This window comes from Xiphophorus couchianus, chromosome 14 (genome assembly GCF_001444195.1).
Source record: "Xiphophorus couchianus chromosome 14, X_couchianus-1.0, whole genome shotgun sequence".
Lineage (NCBI taxonomy): Eukaryota > Metazoa > Chordata > Actinopteri > Cyprinodontiformes > Poeciliidae > Xiphophorus > Xiphophorus couchianus.
Window position 1 is genome coordinate 6,079,546 of NC_040241.1, and position 21,031 is coordinate 6,100,576.

The 21,031-nt window shown below is 39.2% G+C and overlaps 2 protein-coding genes across 2 annotated transcripts; one reads left to right on the forward strand and one right to left on the reverse strand.

Moving 5' to 3' along the window:
• Positions 1-1,979: 1,979 nt before the first annotated feature.
• On the forward strand, positions 1,980-5,726 carry LOC114157176 (complement C1q-like protein 2). The gene is made up of 3 exons (XM_028038032.1): positions 1,980-2,475; positions 2,987-3,111; positions 4,195-5,726. Exons 1-3 carry the CDS (start codon positions 2,090-2,092, stop codon positions 4,473-4,475), a joined length of 792 nt encoding a protein of 263 aa, XP_027893833.1. The 5' UTR covers positions 1,980-2,089; the 3' UTR covers positions 4,476-5,726.
• Positions 4,876-20,859, reverse strand: LOC114157085 (protein mono-ADP-ribosyltransferase PARP14-like). The gene is made up of 15 exons (XM_028037851.1): positions 20,691-20,859; positions 14,656-14,816; positions 11,534-13,606; positions 11,155-11,391; positions 10,845-11,069; positions 10,670-10,736; positions 9,726-9,872; positions 9,576-9,635; positions 9,238-9,414; positions 8,869-9,007; positions 8,727-8,782; positions 7,010-7,681; positions 6,772-6,905; positions 6,498-6,675; positions 4,876-6,388 (listed from the first exon to the last, which is right to left on the reverse strand). Exons 3-15 carry the CDS (start codon positions 13,328-13,330, stop codon positions 6,108-6,110), a joined length of 4,170 nt encoding a protein of 1,389 aa, XP_027893652.1. The 5' UTR covers positions 13,331-13,606; positions 14,656-14,816; positions 20,691-20,859; the 3' UTR covers positions 4,876-6,107.
• Positions 20,860-21,031: the final 172 nt, after the last annotated feature.

Below are 21,031 nucleotides of genomic sequence, written 5' to 3' on the forward strand. Positions count from 1 at the left end.
GGATGAATTTGAAAATAGATCCTCCACTTCTAATGAAACCAAAGAAACCTTTGTGTAACGCACTGATATAATGTTTTCATAGAAACATGTCCTGTTTAAATACTCAAATCTTGATGCTTACTGAGCTATGTTCATTTTATTTTAAAGGGGACATGTTAGGCAAAACTCACATTTTGCACATTTTTGTTCTTCCTTTGGATTTTTGCTGCTTCTAAAAAGACAGCCCAAGCTATCAGGAAGAAACACAAACATTATCATTGCTATTGAATTAATGCCATTTTTTAAGCTAATGCTTTTTAGTGTTCGGAAAATGACCCGTATCAAAAACCTCTGGAATGTAACGTCACAAATCACCAGGCACTGCCCATCACCTGGCAACCCTAGTGAAGTCCAACCCATCACCTAGTGACCCACGCTGAGCTCCAGGATGTATGGGTCTGCTGGTTTTACTGGCATACAATGGCTGCTGGATACGGCACGTGTTTTGTTGTTGACTTACCCTCCAGAAACCACTCGCTGTATTCTTGTTGATTGTGCAATATACTCCACTAATGCTTTTCAAAGATGTACGGTTGTACCCCAGAAGGCGTTTTAGTGGGAAATGTGCAAATCAATACCTTGTTCATGATACTGGCTTGTAGTGAGACATCTCCCTTACCAACATGGGATGAAAGGCCGCAATGCGAGAAGCAAGCCGTTTCTCCAAAACAAACACCAAAAAGCTACATTGTAGTTTGCAAATACACACTGGGACAAAGACATTCACTTTTGGAGACATGCCCTGTCTCTGTGTCTTATGCACACACCAAAATAAATAAAGTGTGTTCTGATTACATTAAAGAGGAAATGTTTTGCCATGATGACCATTGTTACATGTGGAGAACAAAGAGAGACACCACTAAGCCTGGGAACAACACCGTTCCAAATGTGAAGTATCTGAGTGGATCTGTCGTGTTGTGGGGCTTTTTTATGAAATACCTAGAATCTTGCCTCACTTACATGGTGGACCAAAGCTGACATAATAAAAAATATATAGCTTGTTTTTGCTTGTCCTTACACATGCTTTTATTTTTTATTATGTCTGTTTTGGTCCTCCATACACTTACACAAGTTCTGTCAGGAGGAATAGCCTGCCTTTTTCATGCAAACTTCTATTTTCAGTTGTATGTTTAATTCTTACCACCTATAAACATGAATCACATTATTTGAACTTTAACTCCTCTGGGCACTGGTGGCCTGTTTTATCTTTTATCTAATCTAATCTTTCCTGTTTGTGGCTCGTATCAGTTACTCTCCCTTGACTTGTGTCATTCCTTGACACTGCGCGAAAAACACTTTTGAGAGAGCCGTAAGGAAAAGCACGATGTTTGTTCGGTTACACTTTATTTGACGGGGTGTGCATGAGACTGACATAACGCCTGTCATGAACATGAAGGAGTCTTTATGAATGTCTATTTATGAATGTCTATGACTGTTGTCATGAAGTGTCATTCGGTAAATAATGGCACGTTTAATGCAAAGTTGCTCTAAAAGTTGCATTGAATGTCCACTAAAAGTGCCATCTTTTAATGGACATTCATAAAGACTCTTTCATCTTCATAAAACATGTTAAGCCGTATTTATGACAGTGTCATGTCAGTCTTATGCACACATCGTCAAATAAAGTGTTAATGTCTGTTCTATAATCAAAGTTTTTAACTTTCAATGGTAGGTCGCGGTAGGAGCTTGCTCTGCAATTGGTGGGTCATCTGTTCTATTCCTGGTTAGTCCACCCTTGTTTGTGTCCTTGGGCAAGACACAGTAATGAACACAGAAAACTCACGTGCTCGATATCTATACTGTACTATATGGTATAATTAAGCAATAGACTCTGATCTTTCAATTAAGTCATAAAATGTCCAAACAAAAACAAATCTGAGAGAGCCATAAGGAAGAGCATAAAGTTTATTCTGTAATAGCAGTTTTTATCTTTCAAGCAGCTTTAATTTTTTAACAGAATCTAATAATTAACTAAAACGTGTATAAATAGGTCTCTTTTCACAGTCCTTCAACAGCGCTCCTAAAGAAGACGCACACAAATCAAAGAAGAATGGGGTTTCCACCAGTGATGCTTCTCATGTGTCTGGTTGTTGGGCTGTCCACCTGCCGGGCAGAAGGTGAAGACAATCAGATTCGGGTCACTGAGACCACAGAGGAAGAGCAGGAGAATCATCTGACAGAGACGGTCGCAGAGGACACAGAAACCCCCGATCAAGATCTTCAGACAGTAGCAGTCGAGGCATCCAACTCGGGATCCCCAGAGAAAGGATGTGAGCCAAGCATCTACATGGTACTGAAGGAGCTGGGAGCTCTGCAAGAGAGGCAGAAAGCCACTGTGAGCGCCCTGGAGGAAACCAACAGGAAGCTGGAAGCCAGCGAGAAGAAGATCGACGTCCTTAACAGCTCTCTGACAGAGATGAGGAGAACTTATGAAGGTAGCGGAAAATGACATCCATTTGAAATCATTTTAGAAATTTGTTTGCTACAAATTGCAAAAACACTGTGGCTTTCAGCTTTCTTTTTCCACTTATGTTTGTTGACCTAACAGCAAAGTTTCAATGGCCCATTCATCTTACTCTCTAAATGTGCACTAAAATATTATTGTGGGCCATAGATATAAGGGAAACAATAAGTTATTAAAACTATTTTGTGTTTACACCACTCTAACCTTTAGTTAGAAGACAATGTGAGTCGTGTAGATGCTTTTGATCAATAATATCCTGTCTCTGTTTCAATACTTCAAAATAAACACATGATTATTAAAGAGTCATTGATGTTTATGGTTGAAAAAACAACTCAATTTCCTCAGTCGTATTACTGGTGTTGAACAGTTAATTACACTTTGAGAGATAATCCCTGTTAATCTGCTGCTTGTAATCTCTAAATTGCAAAAATGTTTTCTGACTTATTTTTTCTGTTTTCTTCACTGTGTTTAAACTTCAGAACAACACCAGGTTGCATTTTCTGCAGCGCTGCCAACAACAGCGACCATAGGTCCCGTGAATGTTCTTTATCCTCTGGTCTACAAACACGTTCTGTCCAACATCGGAGGCCATTACAGCCCAGTGACAGGTCAGTGTTCATCTTTCTGTTTCATGTACAAAACATGTTTTCTGGATTTGTAGTTTACGAACATGAAGGAGCTTTTGTTTTTCAATTCATGGCGTAAAATTATGGAAGAAGTTAAATGAGTTAAAACAAAGAAAAGGTTTAATACAATTTAAAAGGAAATATAAGGAGGTCATTTTCACAAGATGTAGAAATATGGGTGGGAGTTAGCAGTAATGGTGAATGTAAGTTGAGGCACATGAGTGTGTGTGGTTATGGATGTATATATTCAGACATATTTAAACCCAGATAAAATTAATTTACCTATGTCTGTTTTTATTTCTTATCTTTTATTATTATTTAAAATTAAGGGCCCATCTGAAAATATGACGGGCTGCACAGTGGCGCAGTTGGTAGCACTGTTGCCTTGCAGCAAGAAGGTCCTGGGTTCGATTCCCGGCCGGGGTCTTTCTGCATGGAGTTTGCATGTTCTCCCTGTGCATGCGTGGGTTCTCTCCGGGTACTCCGGCTTCCTCCCACAGTCCAAAAACATGACTGTCAGGTCAATTGGTTTCTCTAAATTCTCCCTAGGTGTGAGTGTGTGTGTGCATGGTTGTTTGTCCTGTATGTCTCTGTGTTGCCCTGCGACAGACTGGCGACCTGTCCGGGGTGTACCCCGCCTCTCGCCCGGAACGTAGCTGGAGATGGGCACCAGCAACCCTCCCGACCCCATTAGGGACAAGGGTGAACAGAAAATGGATGGATGGATGGATGGATGGATGGATCTGAAAATATGATATGAGTTTATGGGGTAGGAGTTCCTACGTTTCTTACTTCTTCCTAATCCCTTTTAAGCATGTTAAGCTTATTGTGGTACAAAATATGTTTCTTTTGCATTCCTTGTTCATGTGTTATTTTATACTTCTATCATGTTAGAAATAAATAAATAAAAATAGATAAATAAAATACATCTTTGAATAGAAAGCCATTGTTTTTAAACCCAAGAGATCTCATTTCAACAAGTTTTTTTTCCCCATTATCTTAAAAGATGATGGTTCTTCTTGCAGCAGATTTATCTCTGATTGCTTTTCTTATTTTCCTCTGCAGGATACTTTACAGCACCAGTGAGAGGAATTTATTACTTTTCTTTTTCTTCATTTTGTTGGCCGGGTGATGGAACCTCTGGAGGAAGTCTTTACCGAAATGAAAATCAAGTTGTGTCATGGTACGGTTACACTAAAACTGCCCCCGTCTCTGGCTCTAACAGCGCCATCTTGCTGCTGCAAGCAGGAGACATGGTCAACGTCCGCCTCTGGAACGGGAGGAAAATAAGTGATAATGGAAACAAGTACTCCACATTCAGTGGATTCTTATTGTCACCAATGTAAACATTTAGAAAACAGAAACGACTTTTTGTGTGGATATTGTAAATATTTTTTTCTACTGTCACTTTCAGACAACTTTGGATTAATATCATGTCCTTATATATTTTTTAGGTGACAATACACCTTTGCAATACATGTATTATCCAACTAAATACACATTCATCGTTTGAAACTAAAATTTGAAATTGAAATTTGCATTAATTGTCCAGTTTCTAAGAAAATGTCTTAAATAGTAGAGAAATGAAACAAGACAGTGAAACTTTTAGTCTCTATATTCCATAACAACATTTTCTGTAAATAAAGAACATTTGCAAAACAACTGTTGTTTTTTTTTTCCTGTCACTTTAAACAGAAAATACTATGTGTGTTTTGTGATAAGCTAATAACTCACCTGCAAACACAATGAGGTTTGAATGTTTGTTTAACTAGTATGGAAAAGTGAGAATTTGACTGTACATTACAGTGATAAACAGTTAATAAAATTCTGTATATGAAGTATTTGTAGTTAAATACAGACTTGGTTCAAAATCATTAAAATTCCAGTGCTACACATACATGACCTAAATCGTGATTTAACTGGTAATCAGGCAAACATTTGTATTTTCCCAATTTATAACACTTTGATTGTGTTACATTGACTTTGCTGTGAAATCAAAATTGCCCATTTCACATTTCTCAACAAAAACCAACAATAAAGATTGTGTTCAACATATAGATGAATTTCAATTAAAGACCGTGTAAACACACACTGTGTTGCTTAAAGTTTTACTATTTACTAACTTTTCTTACAAATGCAATTATTACTTTGGAGTAAAAGCATTGATAAGAAAACTAATGAGAAAGAAAAATCCATGCATGTGGAGGACTCCATTTTGACCATTTGCTCCCAATATATAATAATAATTAGAACTGTAATAGATCAGTAGTTCTTTGACCGTGTCCTAAAATACGGTGGGCATTTAAATTGCAATTATACTAAACTTACAAAGAATCATCAGGAAAATTAAGAGGGTTAAAAAAAAAAAGAAATGAGCCGAGTTTTCTCTGTGACGAAAGCATTCAGCTTTAGCTGATTACATTTACTACAATCTGTCAGTTATAAACATTAATAACAAATTAATGACTTTACAAAGCTAAAAATGATTCAACATTTCCTTTATTGAAATGTGGAATTCATCAATTTCTCCAACAACCTTTTAAGAGGAAACATTTTTCTGTTGGCGTACTCTCTCATAACAGATAGTTACTTTAATTTTAAAAAAAGACAAATCAATATTTACCTCCAATGAATGTGTTTTCTATCCAGTAGGAGAATTACAACGACGACTACATTGAGACAGGCCAAGTTCTGGTTGAGTCACTTCTACCCAACTACAGCTGACAGAGCCGCTCAGTAGTCAGCCATTTTATTGCACCCTAATAAGATTCTATAGAAGTTTACATTTTTGACAAATGTCTAGAATCCTTGCCTGCTCATCTATCCTACAAAGCATTCTTATTGATTTGCATAGATCTGAACACATCTCACCATAAGATACAACAAAAGCAACCAAACAAAAGAACATTAACCAAATGCACCAGTGATAAACGAGCTCTACAGGTAAAGGGAAATCCAAAGGAACTGCATGTTCCCGCTCATCTGAAGGTGATGAGGTATTCTGGGTAGGCCTGGTCGTCATGGAAGACTATAAACATTGTTGGCTGTTGCCGGTTGTTCACCAAACTGTCGAAGCAGTCAGTGGGGTCTGCACCTCGGGCAGGGGGAGCTCTCATGGAGGAACTACCCAGTGTGTAACGGCCGGTGACAACACGAGCAACATACAGTCGCTTCATTCCCGATTGGTCTGGTGGAGAAAACCCCTTTGCAGAGTATTCAGCATGGACGGCAAAGTAAACTCCTCTTCCGTATGCGGTAGCTGTAGGAAAAATGACAATAAAATAATTTGGAATAATTTAGTAACATTGCTTAGTTGCCTTTCAGGCACTGGATTTTTGTTGGAGGTATGCTAGTTAATCACGGCTTACCATGTGCTCCAGCATAACTCCTGTCAAATCGGTCTCTTTCAATGCAGCTGCACGACTCCGCAGATGTGCCATGGTACAGAGACTTTTCACCGAGTTCTGCTTGGCCATTCTTGGCTAGTATACGCTGCCGACACAAGCTGTAGGCGTTCCACAGGTACAGGTTCTGCACACGTTCAATCTGAGACCACAAAAAAAAAAGCCCCATTTATGATTGTTTTTCTATAAAGTTGAGATTTTAGTTGTTCTAGTTGAGTGATAATGTTAGCATGCTTACTTTATGGATCGTGTACTTGGCAGTTTTGAGGAAGTCACTTGCTACATTCTGGTATTCATTGGAGTTTGGCTGCAGCTCCACCTTTTTAAAGACTTCGTCTTGCATAGGTTCCCAGTGTGACGGTAACTCCAAGTCTAAAGTACAAGTCACACAGAGAAATGTTTTATTTACACATAATTAAAAAGTGCTGAACATATTGTGTCTAAAAAAAGAAACTATAAAACCTTTCATACCGTACCTTTACACTCTGTCCTTTTCAGTTTATAAGTTGTGCCAGTCGTCCAGTCTGTGGCGTCTTGTGACTTCATGTTTACGTTGAGAGTCTTGCCTTCAGGCGTCTCCAAGTCCACACAGACTTTTTTCTGTAAGTGAGCTTCCTCCAGCATGTAGTTCATACTAAGGCTCAGCTCCTGCCATTCTCCACTGTCGTCTTTCATCGCCCACTGGATGTTAAGAGCCAACATTGCCTCTTCCTTGTCTTTGAGTTCTTCTTCAAGTACTTTCTGAACTGCTTTGGTTATTAACTCGGTGACACTCAAGACATCTTCCTTTAAACCTTTCAGGACGTACTCTTTTTTGCTTGACCCTGTTCTTCCCATGGGTCTGCCAGTATCGACTGCTTTGTGCTCTACGCTTATTCCCGTTAGTTTGACTTTCGCCTGCACTGCCTCCAGTTCCATAGCGTCTAGCTTAGAGACACGATGCACAGGCACTGTTCTCTCTATGAGCTCTTTCTGCACAATCAACTCCAACTCTTTCTTGACGTTCTTGGCGACGTCTGGACCACAGCTGATTACTCGCAAAACCGTTGACTCGGGCTTCGAAGAGATGGTTTCGTCTTGTTTGGATGAGAATGTTGTCAGTCTAGAACACTTTTCTTGGATCTTCTTTAGCCTTTGTCTGGCTTTGTCTGCAGTCAGGAAAAGCAGAGAGTTAGATGGGACTTAGGCTTTTTTTTAAAACGCATTGTAATCGGTCTATGGGCTATACAAAGCATGTTCCATTTTTGCACAGGTTGACTATTTTGAAGGGCTCTTTTGTCTTTATGCATATAAGTTGTTGCTGACCCACCAATCCCAACTCAATGTTTACTCTTTATATGCGCGAAACAGTGTATAAAGAGTACACTTTTTATACGCGTACTATAAAGAGCCTGTAGAGAGCACTCTTTATAGTACGTGCTCTACTATAATCGTGCAACCGTACATGTTTAACCCAAAGAAATGTCCAGAAGCAGAAGAAACTGAGCCTCCTGCTCAACCATGGATGTTGCTCCAACTTTTTGAAGAGGTCTGCACATTTACTTTGCCTGACAAAGTCACATTTTAACAAAACCTGGAGACGGCTTTGTGTAAGAGACTTAATTTACCATTTAGAAAATGGATCTGAAACACAATTTGGTTCAGCTGCAATTTAAAAGACTACAGTGTGAATATGAAATCTATTATTGATGTAACAAGACGTCCACAACATTAGTATTACAAGGCCTTCAAATTTCATGGTATGTATATAAAACAACACAAAAACAAGAAGAAATCTTCATTATGGGATTTAGAAGGTTTGTGTCTATCTATCCTGTCTGACAGCGATAGTAGAGAGTTCTTGTTGTATTTCTTGCTCAGCCATATCCATATAACTCCCCATACATCATAATAGCAGCTCTTAGGTTTCCTCAAAACGAAATTCTGAAATACCAATAAGATAATCCAACTTTTAAAGTAGCAAATTAATTCTAAATTGATTATGTCTGTGTCTTGGCACATCACAGAATATATTTCATTTTTTACCACTTCTTTTAAAATCCCAATCCCATGGTGTAATATTTCATATCACGTCTTGAAAATTCAATCTAGTATCTACATCTAGTCTCATTAGTTAGATGAACTCCGCTGAAGGACAACAGGTAAATTATTGTTCACAATGTGGACTAAAACAGGTCATAGATGCAAGCAAACCTCTGAGGCTGAGTTTGCTCTGAACAATCCGTCCAAAGCGATTCTCCAGCTCTGATCTGGAAGAACATTGACAGGAAGCTGAAACAAAGCGTTCTGACTCAGAGAACAAAACACAGCGATGACATGAGAGTCCACCTCTGACCTGAAACCCTGGAAAACCGGTTGTTGCAGGATGACGATGCGGATGACTGACAGAGAGGTAGGATTCATGTCCCTGATGGTTGAGGCCAAGCCGTCCAGCATCGCTGTAGCAGCTACTTTAGGACTCATTTTACCCCGTCCTACAAGGGCAAAGAGGCAGCTCAACTGTAAACGAACCTGCAGATATTAGGCATTCTTATGTTTATTTGCTTGCAGTGAAAGGCTTGGTGGTTGAAGAAATGTATTTGTTCATATAAATGTAACATCTTCACTTTGGTTGATGCTATACATTATTTAATACCGTCGTTTTCACTTTTTTCTCTACATAAATCCGCTTTAAGCAAACCACGTATTGAGATGAAACACAAACCCGTATTAACGGCTGGGAATGCCACTGAGCTGAATCCTTTGCTCTCGCAGAGTCTCAGGATCTTTTTGCAGTTCTTGTGGATCACATCAGAGTCGGCTTTAAAGCTAGCATGGACGATTTCCTTACACCCAAGAAGTCCAGGTTGTGTTGTGCAGAAGTGGTCTGGAGGTGTGCCCACTGAAAAAAGAACATTCAGTTTAAATTTGGCAAGTCTGGCAATAAGTAAATTAGTACTTTTAAATCATCCTATTCTCTCAAACATAGATTTCTTTGGTTCAAACCTAAAACCCGAGACATATTTATCATATTCACAATTTTTTTTGTTCTTGTTGTTTTACCTCTCGTTAATTCTGCAAGGACTGCCGGCCCTGCTGCTGCCAAAATGGCGTGAGAGACCCCTGTTTGGAAAACCATAGTAATGGCAGCATAAATTTAAGACGACAAATTGTTTTTCTTTTTAAATTTCCAGGCAGACATTCACATCGTACCAGACTGATAATCAACGAAGTCAGTAGTGTTGACGATAACATCAGTTCCTGCAGCTATAATGTCACCGTGGATGATCTGCAACTTGACTGCGCCCATCATGGCCACGACCTCATCCTTACCCATGGAGACATGTCGGTAAAAGGAAGCTAAAAAAAAGCAAGCATTTAAAAAAAATACAAATATGATTTAATATTTTTGTTACTTTATATATTCTGTTAATATTAAACTCGCTAGGTGCGCAGAAGTGGGAGGTTCTAGCAACATTTAGAACAATATAAAGATATTATTTCTATGTTGACGTGAAGTCAAAATATCTTGGTATGGTTGTTTTAGTGAACTACACTGTCTAGGGTCCATTTAACCCTATAAATGATGCTCTAGCGTGCCGTTTCACTTGGTAAGACATTGTTGATCATTTATTCTGTCTTTGCTATTCTAGTAAACTTTAGAATATTAAACAACTGTTGCTGTAATTCTCAAATATGTCATCAAATGCAAACTACAGGCAGAATAAGAGCGCTAATTTCAGTGTTATGTCAGTTTTCAGAGGTCAAGGCATTAAAAAGAGGCAACATGAAATTATCCACAGGAACAAAGTAATAATACAAGTACAAATTGAAACATTTTAAGTAAACAAAAAAAAATCAGTTTTTAATCCACAAGGCTAATCCCCTTGGAAACAAAACTTAGAACGCCACCAGAACAAGCAGAAAGTAAAAAGGCTAGCCTTCTTGAAGGTGGTTGGGATATAATAAATGGAAGCTTTCTTGCAGTCAAGGGGCCAATTGTCTCAACACTAAGACAATTCTACTAAAATTCTCTTTTAGTAGAAGAGCATTTTATTTCAGTGCAAGTCACATTTTGGTACTTTGAAAACATTTAAAATGTAAACGTTATCAGAAAAGAAACCAAAGCATCTTAGAAACATACAAATGAAACCAACCTTGAGTTGGATCAACGTCATTTGTAAAGCCTCTGAGATGCAACGATGCCTGGGCAGACTGGAGTGCCTGCAATAGAGATGTTAAAACGTCTGAGTCCAATCTACTGTACAATGATCAATACAATAAGCCCAATCTAGTAAAACAAAAAAATAAAAAAATTAGCATTTTCCTAACCTTGTTTGATTCTCTGTCTGTAGGATGGACAACAATTCTGATCAGGAAAGGTGAACCGCTGGTCCGCTTTCGTTCGAAGGCACCAACTTCCTCCAGAAGAATCCTAGACGCCACGTTGTGTGGAAACTTCAGGAGAGCTCCAGTTCCCAGCACTGGAATAGCAACTGAACTGTAGCCTCTGTTGCTACAAGCATTCAGTATCTTTCTGATTCCCTGCCGCAGCATCTGGGAGGTTAAAATGGTGATTGTTATAAAAAGCAAACAAACAAAAACAAGCAATTTATGAAGAAATTATAAGTACTTATGTTACCCCAATTGCAGGTCCATCTTGTTTGTTATCCCAACACTGCAGGTTGAGAAAGATGACTGCTTTACATTTGACAACAGGTACACTCTCAACTACAACTATATCACTTGGCAGTGTTGCCCCTCTTGCTTCCTGGTAAAACAATGCTTCCAGCTGTGGTCCAACATTTGTTTGTAAAATATTTCCTATGCGTGTAGACACAGGATCATGGCCAATCATAGGAGACACAATGGCATCCGCCTAGGACAGAGCAATTTGATTTAGTCTAGGTTAAGACAACCTTATTTTCATGCCTAGGAAATGATCAGGGTTAACTATAGTCTAAAATGATCATATGAAATTCCTTTCTTATGCAGCTTGACTTGTAAGCTAAACTTCTTACCTGTTGGTCCTCAATTGTTCCCTTAACAATCTCAACTTGTACAGGAGTTTCAGCAGTGGCGCCGCTTGCTCCTTCTTGGTCAGCAACGTTCGTCTTGAATCCAAGATCTTTCCCAGGCAGAAGGCGGTCACATGCGTCCTGCATGGCCCTCACCACCTCTTCCCTTTTATCTATCAGAATGATTTTGCTAAGACTTCGCCCGTCCTGACTACCAAACTCCTTGATGGCCGTTACGATGGCCTCAGAGCAAACCTTGATGGGAACGGCAAAAATGCCTGAGCTGATGCACGGCAGGGCTATAGACTTGAACTCCATCAGTTCGGCTAATTTCAGAGCGTTGCTAACAGTTTTCTCCAGCAAGCTCCTCTCTCTGCCACTAGCTCTCCCACTTTCAGGTCCAACAGCATGGAGCAGGCTCTTGCACTTCAGGTCGCCCCCTGTAGTTACCACTACATCACCGACAGCAATCTTTCCATGCCCTTTCACAAGGGCTCTGCTTTCTTTCTGCACCTGAGGACCACCTGCTTTACTCAGAGCAGCAGCAACACCACCGATGTGGTTTAGATCTTCATTGGCGGCATTTACAATGCCATCTGCATTCTGTTTTGTTATGTCACCCTGATAAACTATCACCTGCAGCCCATGCTGAAGATTGTATTTAGAAAGACGAGTCATCGGTCTACTCAAGTGAGGCTGTTCCTCGGGCTGTATGAGACACTTCTGAGATTCTGCAACCTTTAAGAGCATATCTCTTCCAGAGTGACCACTAAAATATCTCCCTGCCCCTGGCAGGTCAATGGTCACTTTGTTCAGCACAACAGATTGAAGAAGTGGACCCAGTCTATTCCTGACCTCAGTCACTTTGATGGATGGACCTACAAGCAACACCATGGGGCTGGAAGATGGTGTAACAGGAGTGAAGGTAACACCTGAATAGTCAAATCTCTGTCTCTGCAGAAACTCGGTTAAAAGGGGACATAATTCTGGGAAGGGGAGAGTGACTTTTCCCTCAACGCTTACTTGGTCCAAGATAAACTGAGATACAATTTCACTCAGCTCGTCAACCTCTGCCGAGTGGCCGGACAAACACACAGTGCCACCTGCACCAAACCCAACATTAGCCCTGCACTGCGTTTGGTTAATCTCGTTTGCCTTGGATTTAAGCGCTACACAAAGCGCTGGCGGCAAAACAGGGTAGTTAGGAATATCATACGTGACATCGTTAAAGTTCTTTTGGATCATTTTGACAGACTCGTCTAAATTGTCGGCACTGAAAGAGAAGAAGTGGAGCGCTGTGTCTCGTATTTCTGCTTCCACCGTCTTAGCCACTCCCAAAAACTCGCAAAGCATCCCAGGACCACCATAGACGTTTTTTAAGAATGCCAGAAATTGTAGGCTTTTGTCAGTAATCGTCCTCTCCAACACTAGTTTCTCCTTTTCACTAATTACCTCACCGGCCTTGAGAATTTCTTCCACAGACCCCATTAGAGCTATTTTACCTTCATCAGCCTGTGTGACCTTCAACGCTGGAAAGTCTTGCCCTAGACTGCTTTCAATCTCCTTCCACAGGAGACGCAGTTTCGCCTCACCGATTCGACGAACAGTGGTTTGCACGTCACTTGGACGAGATCCTTTATTTTTAACATAGAGAGACTCTAAATCTCTTAACTTTGCTTCCACCTGGCTTCGTTCTCCCACAACCACAGTCATTCCAACATCACTGTACACCTTCACTTCATCTGCAGGCTGATGAGAGCTGTAGGACTGCAGCAAAGCTTTGACTTTGTGAGCGTCCATCTCATAGTGGCACGTGAAGACATCAAACAGTTGATTCACCTCAGATTTCCAGTCGTTGGGTTCAGCTGCGGCACCTGGCTGAGCTACTCGCCAGACTAAAACTCTCTCCTCCTGTGGTTGGAGCTCAGCGGTGCAGGAAAGCAAGGCCAGCTGACTGTCTAGTTCCCCTTTGACTTTTGGAGATTCCTTCAGGTAACGGAGGAGATACGAGTCGAGCTTTAGCTCATATTCTTCACTACGTGGTGGCAGTTTTGGAGGGATACCGGACAGCTGTGTCTGTTGCCAGAAAAAATAAAACATGCATCAGGTTAGCTTTTCAGCGCACAACAGATTCTTCTAGAAGCTACTTTTCGATACTGTAAAAGATACCGTGATTCAAACATAAATGTTAGAGCTTATTCTGTAACTCCTACATTTCCTGATCATGTCAGGGACAATCCAGAAAACACTTCAATAGGAAATATCTACAATATCTCCTGAGATACAAAATAAAATAAAATAATAATAGAAAACATGTCAATAACAGGAATAATTTCCTAAACTGTACCAGGGTCAGTCCTTCATGTGTATTTTACTTCCACAGAGGTTTAAATCAAGGCAAGGTTTACATTTCCTGCCAACGGTTTAATCCCATTCAATTACATTCAATTATCTATTAAATTTCTAAAAGCGGCCCATGTAGAAGCAACTTGAGTTTTGATGAGAAATGTTAAAAATGTAAGGTTCAACAGCATGATTATTTCAAAAAAGTTATGAACTTTTGTGACATTTTATACATTTTTTTTATTAAAGATTTCGATTGTGTTTTTTAATTAGGTTTTAATTTTCAAATTAGATAGCTCAGAGTATAACTGAATGCATTTTGGAGTTACAAAGACCCGCAAATTTCTCTAGAAGCACAGCTGAGGAGGAATTAGGAATCAGCTCAGCACAATTTGTGCTTTACTGCATCATGGGCCACACCCATTCTATATAATGTTCTCTACTTCCTGGGCCCGTGTGAGCAGCTTAGGAAAGAAACTTTGAATTCAATCTTTTGACATGGCCTGGATGATTAAGAGAAGTTGAGGTTACATCACAAGATCTCAAGTCTTAAAATTGTTTCTGCTGACTGCAGGCTAAATTAATATTTGAAATGGTGAACTGATTTCAGTGGTATTCAGGTGGGAAAACGCTTGTGGTCATGTACATATGCACTCTGACTTTTAAGAGATGGAGCAAAAAGCACATTTTGCAATGAAACAATCTGTCATAAAACTATGAAGAAAGAAAAAAAAAAAGCTTTCCAACTTTATTTAAGTTTTCCTCGATTTTCAAAAACGTACCGGAGATGTGGTCGATGCATTCAGGTTCGGGTTGGCTGACTGGTCCGAAGGCGTAGAGGTGTCACCAGGGGCGGGTCCGGGATTGTCTCGCACAATCAGCTCTACGGTAACGCCAGCTACATCCACAACATGCTTAGGTTTCTGCAGGACTCTTTGTTGAGCTACAGGAGTGGAAAAATGAGAAATAAAATATCCAAAAAGAATGAATATTTCTTTAATGGATTTATGCCAAATGTATGTCTGTTGTGGTAGCACACATTTGAGAAGTGATACAGAAACCATTCTACTTTCATTGTTGTAAAGAACTTCAGACTGTTTCTGATAAACTGGCTCTAACTCACCGCTTTCATTTTACCGTCACCTGTGGTGCCGGTAATTTTGCAACCTCGACTTGAACCTCATTATTTAACACTCATTATTTTAAAACTGGTGATTATAGAGGACAAATAGTTCACAATTAAGACAGCACACACACACAAACATCAATGAATCAGCCAATCATATCTTTATTCCAGACCCGTAAGAAGGTGCATGGTTACTGATTTATTTATTTTTCTCCAACTGGATTTATTGTGCAGGACAAAAATATTTTTTCTCCAAATATTGAGTCTGAGAAGCATCTCAAACATGTTTCGCTCACAGTATTAATATGATAAAGTTGTCTTAAATGTTTTTAAATCAAATATTCTACCCATGATTTGATAGAATATTAATGTTAACTGATTTGGTCAACCCCCTAAGTAATAAAATAATAATAATAATAATAATAATAATAATAATAATAATAATAATAATAATAATAATATATTTTTAGGGTGTAGTTCTTGTAGGTGTTATAAGAATACTGTAGCTATCAATCTAAAAACAAAAAAAACACACCTCATTATTCCAGCTATTTTAAAGTTAAATTATGCAATAGCGTGGGGGGGGGGAAAACCACTGCATTTAACTCCTGAACACTCAAATGTGAAAGTGAAACTATAAACTGTGTGTGTCTAAAAATAGAAAGAGACATACGCAGCCTAGCAGAAAAAGAAACTAAATAACAGAAGAACAGCCAACTGAACGCTCTAACGCCTCCAAGTAAGTAAGTTTAGGAAAAAGGAAGAAGTGGTTCGGATTCTTCATGTGGTAACTTTACCCAAAAAGGGTAACTTCCTCTTATCTATAGGGCAGATGAAGAAGTACTACCTTTTGATACAAATGATGCAATACAAAAAAAAAAATTCTTACTAAGTACAATCTATGTGAGTGGATTGAATCATTAATCTATGTCAAAATGGTTCACTAAAGGAAATGTAAATAAAACCTAGAAAGCTGAACCAGCTCTGAACGTCGTCCTGCTGACAACGACTCTCCAGCTCTGATCTGTTGGAACATTACAACGTTACAATATTAAAACAGCGCATCACGACCTAAAGAAAAAAAAAAACAAGCATAGTATGGCTGCTCTGAGTTCACCATCTCACTTGAAAGCCTGAAAGACCTGCTTTTCCAGGATGACGATGCGGATCAGAGATACAAAATCTGGATTCATCTCCTTAATAGCCACGGCCATGCCGTCCAGCATTGCTTTACAAGATTCACCAAAGAGCATCCTGGCCTGTCCTGTAAGGGTGAACAAACAGCTTTAAGCTGACATGCTATTATTAGCTGTGTTTCTATTTACATGCTTAACATGGCTGGTTGGGTCTTCTTTGCTGTCTAAGCTTGCTAAACATCAATTCCAAACTTATTATTAATTTTAACACAAAATTTTTAACTTTTTCCTTCTCCTCACCTAACAGAATACCTACTGTAAGCAAGTAGGTATTTAATGACACACAGAGGAGTTTATACAGACCTGTATTAATGGCTGGGAAGGCCACTGAGCCATATCCTTCGCTCTCACAGAGCTGCAGAATTTTTTTGCAAGTGCTGCGGATCCTCTGGGTGCTGCCCTTGAACCTGGCATGGATAATTTGTTTGCATCCAAGCTGCCCAGCTGATGTTGAGCAAATGAGGTCTTCTGGGGTGCCCACTAAAAGCAAACAAAAGCAAATACGATACTTTATCTGAAACATATTCCAATTACAGTTAGATAATAGCTTTCATTTGAGGGCATCCGGAGTATTAAAAATGAATATGAAAGTTGACCCAAAGTCTACTTTTACTCACTTTTGATTTGGTCTAAAGTGATTCGAGGAAGCATGCTCTATGAACATAAAAAAATATATATTTTTTTTTTAAGTCTGTCAATGAGGTTTACCTTGTAGCAACTCAGCATGGACAGCAGGGCCGGCTGCTTCCAGAATGGCTTTGGAGACACCTTTGAAATGTATAATATTCACATATCAGTAAAAATAAAGGCCAATTGAAATGCTATATAAGGAAATCAGTAAAACCCATTTGTCCTTTTCTATGTTTATTAAAGAGTAAACACTCAAATATTACCAGTCAATAAATTAGTAAAGTTGGTCGTGTTGACAATGACATCAGTTCCTGCGTTTACGATGTCACCGCAGACGAGCTGAAGTTTGACTCTGCCGATCATGGCTGTGATCTCGTCATCAATTACTGACACACATTGGTAAAAGGAACCTGCAGAGGGGGGCAACAAGAACAAAACATGTTTTTCCTCTTTATGTTTTTCATTTTAATCTCATATTCTATAAATCAAACTGGTTCCGTGTGATTTCCTGGTCCTTTTGTTGTGCCTGTTCTAAGAATATGACATCTGTAAAATTCCAACAACATGTTTAAAGTTAAGAGTTCTGAAGTGTAAGTGGAGGCAAGTCTGAAATGTTCAGTCGATCAAAATGTTATGCTGTTATTATAGATGAGATGAGATCAACCTTTTTTGCCATTGTACCAACATACAATGAGTAGAAGTACAATTAATATAGTTTTCATGACCCCTAAATGTCTTTAATTTGTCTGGTGTAATATTCTAATCTTAAATGTTGTGTTTTCATTCACTGTAAACAGAAGAATAAAACAACAAGTTGCCCTTTTAATAATATTATAAGTTACTGAATAGGTCTGTATATAATATGACTATGCTGAAGCTGTTATTGCTCATTATTTTTCATGAGGTTTTATAAAAGTGTAAAAAGTCCAGTTTTCATGACAGTCTTTATAGATTTTTCTGCCTTTAATCACTCTGGTCATCTGTAAAATTAAAAACTAACTGATACACTGAATACTTTCTTATAAACTATATATTTTTAGGTAACACCAAAGTGCTTATTTAATTTTTCTTGTTGTCGAATTGGATCGCAAGCTAGTCATTCAACACTAAATAACCAATAAAAAAGGCAGAAGGCCAAAAGTTACCAGTGGGAATATGAGGTAACAAATTGAAGGATAATGATTTAACTTCTTAACGGTTGCCACTTCAGTGTGTATTCCACAAAGTATATTTTTGTGGACGTCACAAAAGCAAAACCTCAACCAAATCAGATGCACTGCGTACGCTACATAGTTTAGCTTAGCATTAGGAAGCTGCTTACAGTAAAAAAAGAAGTTCAAATATTAAACATCTGAAGGTCACTGGCCAGAGGCCAATCAGTCAGAGCGCTGATCAAATACAGATGAGGTAACAATAATATGTGAAGATCATTTAGATACACAGTATTCACAGTATTATGAAAAAAAGTTATATAACCTTCAGCTAAATCAACATGGCTTATGTATCCGTTTTGAAGCAACACACCCTGGGCGCACTTAAAGGCCTGTAAAAGAAATAAAAAGTGTTTAAAAGAAAAGTGTCAAACTTTCAATTTTAAAACCAAAGTGGTAAGATTTCTCTTACCTGGCTCGATTCTTTGTCCTTCGGGTAAACGATGACTCGAACTCGGAAGGATGTCTTCTCGGTCCGGTTTTGTCCATATACACCAATCTCCTCCAGAAGAATTGTGGAAGCAATTTTGTGTGGAAAGCGTAAGAGAACGCCAGTCCCAAGAACCGGCAGAGCTACTGAGCTGTAGCCTCTGATTTTACAGATGGCCAGAATCCGTTTGATTCCCTGTCGTAGCGCCTGGAAAGTGAAAGCAACGCTTGTTGTAGTTTTGAAGAAGACACGGCAACGGCAACATTTGAAGTATGATTTTTACACAAGTTCGTCACCTGGGCTGCAGATCCCTGTTCTTTATTATCCCAGCAGAGTAGGTTGAGGAAGATGACTGCTTTACATTTAAGACCAGGTAGGCCGTCAACCACAACTGTTTCACCTGGCAGAGTCGCCTTTCCTGTTTCCTTGTCAAACGTTTCTTTCAGCTGTTTTCCAATTATATTACTCAAAGTCTTTCCAATGCGAGAAGAGAGAGGATCATGGCCAATCATAGGACATCCAATGGCATCGTCCTAGAGGACGAAAAAATATGTTTCAACTAGCTAAACACCAGTAAAAACGTGTTTAATCTAGAGTTTAACACAATGCACTTCAACATCTTAAACATCCTCAACAAAGTATCAAGGTATTTATTGATGCAATTCTGACATGGACGCACAGTTACTTACCTGCTGATCCTCAATGGCTCCTTGAACAACCTCCACTTGGTAACCAGTTCCAGGAGTGGCTCCACTTGCTGCTTGTTGACCCGGAAAATACATCTGAAACGCCAAACACTTGATAGTTATTGCCTCAGGATGCCCATCACAGACTTACCATCAACCCATCAGTATGACTTTGCTCAGATGTCATCCACCCCGACTAGCATGACAGGTACAGTAGTCTCAGAGGTAGCTGTGAGGCAAAGAGTACTCTGCAGTCAGAAAGTTGTCAGTTTGACTCCATCTTTCCCAACTACGTCAATGTGCCCTCAGGTCCGGGGACTAAACTCCGAGTTACTTACTGATCTGTGTACCAAGAGACAAGCTGGGGGAATGTGACATGGTGTAAAGGTGCTATGAGTGGTCGGTATGACTCGAAAAGTCCATCACCCCTGTGCACTGAATCCATATACCGATGCATGAATGGGTAATGAATCCACATCCCACAGAACATCTTCCACAATCATTACCCATTCCGTGCAAAATTATCCTGAAGAAAAGCCTCACAGAGCCAGCGCACACCCACGGTATCGTTCATTGCTGAGTTTCTTTTATTTTCTGATATTTTTCAAGGCAAACATATTTTTAGTAGTACTTCTTAGATTCAGCCTTGGAGCATTTAAAAGAACTGCTTGATTTGTCTTGGTAGAAGTGTATTTTAAATGATTATTTTTTTTAGGAAACTAGAGATATGTTTCTGAGATGTTTGGCAGTGGAACAAGAACAATTCTTTGACACACAAAGTTGCTTGCCAAAAGAGAGAAAGCCGCCGCTCTCTGATTCAGCGTGCTCCGATAATATTTTTTACTTCAAACACATACATGGTGTGGATTTTCTGCTGGCAGAAGCATCACCACATCCTGCTTTTCGAAGAATGTAAACGATTCTGCGTTTCTTTGTTGGTTTTCTTGCCTGCTTCTGTTTTCATAATGTTTGTATCTGTGCATAAATCAGATAACATCCTGATGCGATCACTACAAACTTTCTTGAAAAGCTCAACACCTTGATATTATCGAGCGCAACACCAGCTATCCTGCTATAGAAACTTGTCTGAGGGATTCCTATCAGTGTGTATAATTGAGCCATTTTTTCCATGCCAGTTTTTCAATCACCAGAAATACAACAAAGTTTCCCTGATGCTATTATTTTAAAGTTATTTCAGATGCGGTAAATACAATTCCAGTTTAATGAATCACATTTCCCCCCCTTAAGATTTGAAGACACTGCAGATACTTTGCTTTGCACTTCACACACTGTTCTTGAAGTACAAATTTACACAACAACTCTCTGCTTTTCTTTGTTTCTTTCGTGTTCTGACAGGTTCGGGTATGTAGAGTGTGGGTTATTTAACCACAATGTAATTCAGCATGTGAGCTCAGTGAGAGGCGAAAGTGAAACCTAGAAAAATGCCTGTTTTTTAAAACATTGATGGCCACAAATATAGCAGTAAACAGTTGGCAAAAAAAGATAAGAAACTTTAGCAAATTTATTTTGTTTCTTACCTTCTCTCTCCTTAAAAGCAAAGCAGTAAACTTTCCCCCCCCCTGCCAACTATATGACTCTCTACCGGAATCTCCTTTTGTTCAACTACATCAAATGAGGAAGCAATGAGCCTCTTTCTTTGACTGGTTCAGACGGAAGAAGACTTATCTTTACATAAATCAAGACAGCAGTGGAGTTGTTACAAGGCGGAGCTGGAACGTTTAGGTCGCGTTTGCGCCGCCTGTTGGCCAGGTGTCGATATATGGACGCATGCAACGCTGGTAACCCACACCTGTTTGCAAAACAGCAATAAAACTATAATAGACATCGTTATCATAATTGTAATGTAATGAAATGCAAT